General features: G+C 40.0%; 1 protein-coding gene across 1 annotated transcript; it reads right to left on the reverse strand.

Moving 5' to 3' along the window:
* Positions 1-3508: 3508 nt before the first annotated feature.
* SAP30L (SAP30-like) lies at positions 3509-7497 on the reverse strand (the record flags this gene model as incomplete). Its single annotated transcript, XM_009701456.1, has 3 exons — positions 3509-3637; positions 5621-5719; positions 7375-7497. Coding segments are annotated over 3 exons (351 nt in total), but the record flags the coding sequence as incomplete, so codon positions are not given.
* Positions 7498-9015: the final 1518 nt, after the last annotated feature.

Consider the following 9015-nt stretch of genomic DNA (forward strand, 5'->3'; position numbering starts at 1 on the left):
TAAGATGCAGAAAGGTAAAAAAACCTGCATTCTAACACAGCCTCCTTGGATATATTTGCACTTTTCAGCCATCAGATTGCCACTGACTCAAGTCTTTGAATGCTTCCAACTCCCTTGAGCTGAGCTCAAGCTGATAACTACCAGCAATTATTTCTTTTTCTTCCCTTGAAGCGAGCAGAGGGTCAGCATACTGGATGAAATTAACCCCGGAAGAGATGTTTCTGCATTATTTGGATTTCATACTAATGGCTTTGGGTCTATTCAGCAGTCTAATGAAGTTAATGCAACTCTTCAATGAGAATTGAATTAGGCTATGTAATTGAATTAGGCTATATAATGGCTGGAGGGCTTCAAATACGATTCCTCTGCCCCAGGGTGAATGTCACCTATGCAGGCTTGTAAGAAATAAGCTTCCACTATTACAAATGGAAAATGACATCTGGTCATCCTCCATGCCCCCAAGGCTTGTGCTCCATGGTTCAAAGCTAGATAGAATTTAAGGCCCATCTGTGAAAAGCAAAATGTAAAAGGAAAAAAAAATAAATCTTATCATACCAGCCAAAGCGATTTGGGTCTTCCACCTTTCCAACAAGTCCCATCTAAAAGTGCTGAGAAAATGTCCCACCTCATGGCTTCACAAGTGTGAGGTTCAAACACATTTACTTTGAAGTTTAAAACAGAAAGTTGGAAAGTCTTTTTTAATTGGCATGCAGCATAAGGAATCAAATACACAGAATGGTATTATACAGAACGACAATTGCATTGTTGCGTTTTCTGGTTATTAGACATTAAATGCTTTTCAAGAATCACAGGCACCCTGAACATGGATATTGCTACTGAATTGACGTGTGATTTCAGTCTATAGCACGGGAGCCATAAAGCGGCTAACCCTTCCAACAAGACATTGACTTTCTTTTGCTCAAGGCGTTTTGCTCTAGGTAACTTGAGAACAAGGTAATAAGGCATTTGCAAGGGTTTATAAGGCTGTGGGGTCCGACAGCCAAAGATTCTGTTTCTTTGGTGTCTTGCCTCCAAGTTTTCCACCTTATAAACAACTGCTAATGGCTGGTAAACATCTCTTCATCATCACACTTCACTAAGAATCTTTTCAAAAAAGTATAATTGCTTTAAGAGTGAAACCAACAAGGATCACATTTCACATCAACTGACTACTTTCAGAAAAAAAAAAGTTTCCTGGATACCACCTCTGCACAAAAGCATTCCAGTGAATACACCTGAACAGATGGAACCTGCCACCATATTTCCTTGAAAAGAATCATTTTGCTGCTGGCTGCTAAAACACCCCAACAGATTTATTTACTCTTAGGAATAAAACAAAACAAAATACAGCAACAAAAAAGTAAATCCCAAACAAACTACATTTTTACAGTTTTGGTCTAGAAGTTACAATGAGGCATAACCCTCTCAACTCAGAAATTCATTTTCCCTTGGTAATATCCTCTGATTACATCAGCACTTTGAAGATTAACATACAGTCAGAGAATGTACCCTTCTAGCTATCTGTCCTGAAAGAGAGAAGCCAGATCATGTTGACTGATGTGGGAATTACTCCACCCTTTCAATACGGAAAGGACCAGTGTAATTTGGAAATTTTTAAACATTCATGAAATACCGACGCAAGACATTCTCTCCTCATTCCTTGAACCCCTACTCTTGCCTGATGTTCTTAAAATCCATGCCGAATCAAACAAGGAAATGCTGAAACAATCACACTCCCCAGAACTTCACAAATGGGACAGAGTATTTCTGCCTATGACACAGGACTTAGACATGTTGAAGTTTGCTGAACATGTTTTTAGAGTATTAGCAATCATATCAGAGCTGACGTGAACAGCTTACTTTAAATTGTGACTTGATTTTTAAAGAGACCCTGGGAGAGCTTCAACAAGAGCTTCACTATGTGAACCCTTCATGCCTTACGAAACATGATGCAGTACTAAGCTGGGATCGTGACCTGTGTATTTAGCTCTTCAACAAATCTTCATCCAGTTTTGGAATATTAAAACCTGCCATTGACAAAATGCTAGCCAAAGTTTTCTCCTGTTCAGTTCATTGCTTAAGGCTTGTTGAGAATATACTCTTTATGTGGAGTCTTGGCATCTTGTAACAGAATGGAGACATTGGTTACAACAGCAAAGAAACAGAGCGGTGCTTTAGATCATGAGATCCCCTTGAATAGAATTTGAGGTCACTGAAGAACAGTCAGTCACAACCAGCTCCTTTTGCCAAAATAACCACTGTGTTATTTGTAAGGACACCTTGGCTTTAAATAACAAAATCAGAGCAATCTCCTCCTACAGTGCCCAGTTAAAGAGCACCAGCATGCCACCCTCCACTCACACAGCTCTTGTGAAAGCACATGTAATGCTCACAAAAGGAAAGTGCTTCGATACTTCTTGGCCATTGCAAAGACAGATGAAATGCATCACGCTCCAGTCAGTTCACTACCCTGGTTATGGTGCTACATCCACTAGCATAAGTCTGCTTTGTATTAAACAGAGATTGCCAAGCTCACTAATCCACACAGCAGTGTTGTGACACTTGCTAAAGACTAGCCTCAGTTTAAAATTCACATCACTTGTGATGGATACCTGATCTGACACAGAGATTAAGAGACAGATGTCTTAAGCCACTGTTCCACCTACCATCTCTGAGCCTTGTCTACAAGAGAAATACACACAAGTGAATTAAATGAGCATTTCTACCAACATGATCAAACCCAGCAAATAAGCTATTTGGCTTAATACCACATTCTGAGGAAATGCAGAAGTTTTTTAATGCTTACAGACAATTAATTAGTGAGTTCTTAAATAAAAGAAATTAGAAAAAGAGATTGCAGAGTTTTTTGGCATCCGTGTCAGAAGAGGCGGGAGGAAAAATGGTTAAAAAAAATTTAAAAATTCAACTTCAGACTCATCAAGTAGTATTCACTGGAGTCGATTTGGTGAGCTGGAGCATTTGTAGAAGTTTGGGACTTGAAGCACTGACTCAAGGCAAGACAGAGCATGTGTAGGTGGGGAGCAAGCTTCAGACAAACTTCTGACCCATGCACCTTGATAACAAATGTTATCTCTGCCGCTATTCCAGTCCTGCGCCAAGACAAACTGCATGGTGGTTCGTGATGCAGTCTGAATTCAGTGAAAAAATTCCATCTGTGATCTGAATTGCACTGAGATGCAGATTTCCAGAAATGATTTAAAACACTGAGTTGACAAACTCCACAGTCCTACAGGTTTACTTGATTTCCTCATTATCCTCATTTCTTTATTTCAATGTGACTTTGAAATGAGGGGGAAAAGTCTTCAGAAACATGCTGGGCACATGTTTTCAAATACTCCTGATAAGAATGTCTATAATTTTTTTCTGTCATCCAGACTTACTGCATTTTAAAAAAATTTACAATTTACTTCAACAGTTTTTATATACCTAAAATGCACAATACCATCTGTTCCTTCAAGGTCTCTCTTATTCCAAGTCTTGTTAATCTTCATTCTAGTTGCTTGCTACCTTCTGATTTCTGGTCCAGCCTGCTCTTGTTGTTCTTCACCATATAGATGAAATACGCAAGCGTCTCTTTCTCATTCACAGGAATATTCCTGAAGTGACGACTGACAGTCTAGAAGGACAACATGTAAAGAGACAGAAATTCTGAAATTAAAAAGTAGAAATAATCAGAACAGCGTTTCTCTTCACTTTCCAAAAATGATTTTACGGCCACTGTGCATAATATACTTTTAGTCAAACATTCACCAATTCAAACCGTCAGTCCTCATTTACCTCCCTCTCTTTTACAGCTGGAATGCACATATGAACATAGCATAGTCTTGCTATGTCAGCAGTATTTGCAGCCAACCTACAAGCGGAATTTGGAAGCCAGAATCTCCTCTTGCCAAAGCAGTATAGCCTCTCCTAAGCGACATTTCATGCCGAGATTATTTGGAGAGCAAGTCTTCCCTGCATCTCAGTATTTTAAAGGAGAGTATCAGAAATACTGAAAAACGGTTTGCTGTGTGAACCAGATATAGTAAAGTTTCAGAGTCCAAAGGAAAACGCACTGGATAAGTTTTCAACTGAAAGGAACACCAGGGGATTTGCAATGGGAGGGTTAGGATTTGGTTAGGGCTACCCCGCTCTGACACTAGCGCAAGCCCTGAACCATTAGCTGCTTTTTCCTCAGAAAACCAATGTAGAAAACATGTTGGAGCAGGATGAGATCTGCTTCTTATGTGGAAGAAGCTCTTTTTTGATACCCAACACAGCTCCAGAACTGGATTTTGATGCAGGCTGAGCAATAAGTCACTCCAAGAAGATTTATGGAAGTTTGAGTTTTCCTTACGGTGGGGTAGCAGCAGGAGTCTAAGAGCCTCAGGCAGTAGTGATTCAAGCATGGGAGCTGGACGAGGATCCAGCGTAGGGTCAAAGCTGCTCAGACTTCACAGGAAATCTGGGAAGTGTGTGACAACTTTAAGTTAGGCTCCCTTTATTTTCCGCTTGCATAGTAGTTTGCTTTTTTTTTTTTTTTTAAACTCCTGGGCACATTCATGGTAAATTGCTTAAGTAAGTAGTCCTTCATGGCAGGAGGTAGCTGAGAGACTATGAACTGGTTAGTTAGAACATGACAAATCAGAACTACTAATGAGGACACACACCCACCCTGCTTCATTCAACTTACTCACACATGCACTATACTACACATTCTCTATATTCTGTATATTCATTCCCTAGTTAACTTTGAAAGACAGCAAGACAGTGTCTTGCTGTCTTTTTTGGTCTGCCAGTTTTTGTTCCTTAAAGCAAAAGCAAAACAAATAGTTTTGGGCAGACAATTGTGAAAGCCTCGGCTTACAAAGTCAACCTTGTTACCATTCAGTTACTGCTACGGTTTTTTCTAGTTTAGAGAAGACTTTTCCCACAGAATGTGTTCAGATCAAGTCAGGTAAGAGAACAGAGCAGGTGCACACCAAGCACAACCAGCCCAAATAACGAAGAGATACAGAGAGTTCTTTCGTAACAAATACCTCATGTGGTGAGAAAGCAGCAGCAGAGGCCCTTAAGCAAAGGGCCTTTTATTGACTTAATACAGACTTGTAAGACATCAGGACAAGGGAGTGAAACAAGGGATCTGAAGTCACGGACAGTGATTCTGTCTTTAATAATAAGCACTTCCAACCAGTACAAGTGCCTGTGAGGAAAGAAAAACTAACTGGGGCACTTATGGTGAGTAGTAGTGTGTAAGTCTGATTTTCACTCGAACAGCCATCTTCAGCTAACACCCAGGCCACTGGAAACCACATTCTGTTTCTGCTCCCTAAAGGCAACGGATTGTGACTATGAACAAGGAGGGAAAGGAAGCAGAGAAAAGCAAGTTACTAAAACATGCTTTCAAGAGCCAGCTTCCATGTCTTCCATGACTGTCTCAGGCGAAAGAAAGCACGCAGCTTTCTGATGGCGTCATCCCCTGAAACCTTTCTCAGAGCACACAGTACACACTACTGCAAGAGTCACTACAGGTATTAGTGTCCACAAAATGTGCACTTGAGCAGAGGAGATAAACAGTTTTTTTAATACCAGAAATAATACTACGTCAGTCGTCACTTACTTCTGCTAGCTGAGCCTTGTTGAGTCCAGGCCTGGTCTGCAATTTATAATGTCTCTTGTAACGTCGCAGAGTGTTCACTTGGAGTTGGAACAAGTCAACCTGGAAATGATGCAGAGAAGAGGAGATGAGCACTATCTCTAGCTTCTATTAGGCAGAAATGTAGAGTTATCTGAAAATAACTATTTCTTCCTCAACAGGACTGCTCCCTGCCTGCATTCAGAACCACACCGGCTTGCCTTACTGACAAATCTAAGTATATTTTTGTATTTGTTAATGCTAAAGGACCAAAATAGCCTAAGGGAAATACAAAATTTTGTTCTGGTTCACATGTTGTCAACAGAATTGCCGGCCAATTTCTGCTCTCAATTACACCTCTGCAACCTCCAAGCAAAGGGGAACTTTTCATTCCCACAAGGTTTAAAAAGCTCACACTTGAAGTACCAATTTAGCAGGCACTGAACAAATGGCTTGTGACATAAAACAGAGTACAGAGACACAGGAGAAATGAAATTAAAATACTTAAATGGGAAGCACACAGTTTAAAAGTGAGGGTGGTGGTGGGGGAGGTTACAAGAAGGAAGATGAAGATCATGTGGAAAATGCCATGTTTCAAAGACAAATGGAATCTGCTGAAAGCCAAGATGACATTAAAACTGACACACTACAGAGTTCCCTATTCAGTCAGGTGACGTGCATCCCTCAGTTTTTAATCACCAAATACCCTGCATGCTCTACAGCACTAACATTTTTAGATGCCAGCTGGGTCTTCACCAATCATCCTGGCAACTCACGTAAAGCCCATATAGGAAAGTTTTGATGGAGAACCTTGTAGAATGGAAACACAAACAGCTACAACAAAAGGTCAGGTATCCTTAAAAAAAAAAACAAACCCCAAATCCTGCTACTCTTTCAACACCTCCACACAGGATGTATGTGGACACAGCTTTGCAGTCAAGATGCAGCTTTGCTGGCAAAACAACTCTTGGAGGTTTTTTTTCAGAAATGCTTTTTGCCAATACAGGTGGCATTTCCAGCAGAGGGCTCTGCTGACGTGGCCAGAACTCTGCTCCTGCATGAACATCACCTCTGCGCAACTTTTTGCAACGTCAACAGTACTAGAAACATCACCAAAGCAAATACAGCACACAATGGCACAGAGAAGAGACTATTCTAGAGTTCTGTAACACAGAAAACCTCCCTCAGGCCTACTTCCTGAAAATAAAAAGGTCTTAAGAATTATTTGAAGGTAGCTTTAAATAGTGCCAAAAATACCACATACGCAGAGGTCTGGAGAAGCTTAATATCCCTGGATATCAAATATAAAAACACAGAGAGAGTGATCTATTGAATTCTCTAGTGTATTTGCAAAATGATGCTAGGTAACAAAGAACCACATCAGGGTCACCACCAAAAATAACTTATTTTTACCTTTAAAAAAGAATGAGCATCAAATAATGTTTTAACAGCTCTCTGTTTGCAAGTAGTACATACACTAAGCCGTGCAGTTACCTTATCATACCTCTTTTTGTAGAAAACTTTACGTGGGCAAAGAACTCATACAGGAATGAAGAATAAAATTAGGACATTACACACCAGAAAAAAGTCTTCCTGAAAAGTGAGATGAACTCCATAGCAGCTTCAGTGGAGCTGCAATTTAAAATTTAAATATTTTCCGATAGATGAAAACATCCAAGTGAAACTTCAACATGCTCAAAATTGGTAAAGCAGTCTACACCCACTTGGCACCTACTAACCTCCGGGACATCGGTTTCATGCTCAGGAGAGTCACCTCCATCATCACTTGTCTTCCTCTTTCTTTTGTTTCGGACACTTTGAATGAAGTTCTTGTGAAAATCGCAAATATACAGATGTCTCACCTAAGAATCAGAAGTGGTGACAAAGCAATTAAAATGGGTACCGTAGAAACAGCATTCAACAGCAGCCACTTAGACATCAGAATTAGAAAGTGCATCCCTCATGACTGGCATGACTGACTGTCTCATGACATTAAGGAATTTCTAACCTTAAACTCCAGGCCTGATACTGTACTCTCGAGTTAGAGATAATTTACATTACAAAGACTAAAGGCAAGGAAAATGAAGGACTCAAGAGCTCCAGCTGAACCTGAACCTCTGCAGATAATATATTTTTTTTTCATGGTTACAATCATATGTCAGAAAAAAATCGGTAATTGTCTGGAGGAAGTGCATTTGCTTCAGGACTTAATACCAGGTAACTACCAAGAAAAATATTATTCTGTTCCACTCTTGTGAACTTCCTGGATGGAATAGTACAGAAGATTATTAATGCAAGTGTTTCAAAATCTAGACCAAATAAAAGTTGGCTCATTACTTCAATTAAAACAAGCAAACCAAAAGCAAAATTGTCTCTCTCTCCTACAGCTTATTCTCCCAAGGAACATCCTTTTTAACAAATATTATCTCACTAGAGTTAGCATATATACAATAAAAGACTACAAATGATCAAAATTATTTGGTACCTGTAAGGTAACAACGTCTTCAGATGACACAGACATCCTACATTTCAAATCACTTTATGCAGCTTGCTTCATACTTTCCCTTCATTTTGATTTCATTAGTCTGATTTCCTCTTTTTATTTCTAAAGACTTACATCTGTCAACAAAGAACCATTTCTAAAATGAAAGAAATGACCATGCCACTAGACAAATCTGCTGAGGACTACAACCAGGAGAAATACTCCGTTTTTTAAGAATAAGATTATATTTCAAATTGAGTCACTCTCTTCCCGTGACATGATGTATTTTGGCTGTGCAAAAGGAACCTAACCAACTGGGGAAGCTGCCAAACCCACTGACTCAAAACTTCACCTTGTTATTGTTTTTAATGGTTTTAATCTTTCAAGATCAGGTAAGAAAAGCATGCAGAGCAGAATTCTGTTAACCAAGTCACTTCTGAGAAATTCCTTCTGTAATCTTGATGGGCTGCTCTGCTCTACCTATTTCGCTACTCAGCAAACAACGTGTTTCTATCTTGAGCTGACAGCCATCACTTAATGTCACTATGCAGCCAGCAGAAAATCGGGCTGTTTAGTGCCGAGCAGCGAACAAGTGCGCAAGTGCCCTGTTTAAGAGGCAGCACACCTCACCTTTTGAGTTCCGATGCAATAGTTCATTTTTAGTAATCTGCTTCACTGGAACATGAATTCTTACCCCTTAAAAAGGTAACATCAGTAACACCTAATCGCAATAGTAACCCTGTCGCTGATTTCACCTAGTAGCATCAGCAGCTTTCAACAGCAAACCGAAATTAAAATAGCACTATTGCCTCGGAAGCAGAGCTCGCTCCTTTGCTCCCCCCGAACATCACCTGCTCCCCACCGCATGAGAGCCTTCCTCCCAAACGACTTTTAGTGC

Source organism: Cariama cristata, unplaced genomic scaffold, assembly GCF_000690535.1.
Source record: "Cariama cristata isolate BGI_N322 unplaced genomic scaffold, ASM69053v1 scaffold42145, whole genome shotgun sequence".
Taxonomy (NCBI): Eukaryota; Metazoa; Chordata; class Aves; order Cariamiformes; family Cariamidae; genus Cariama; species Cariama cristata.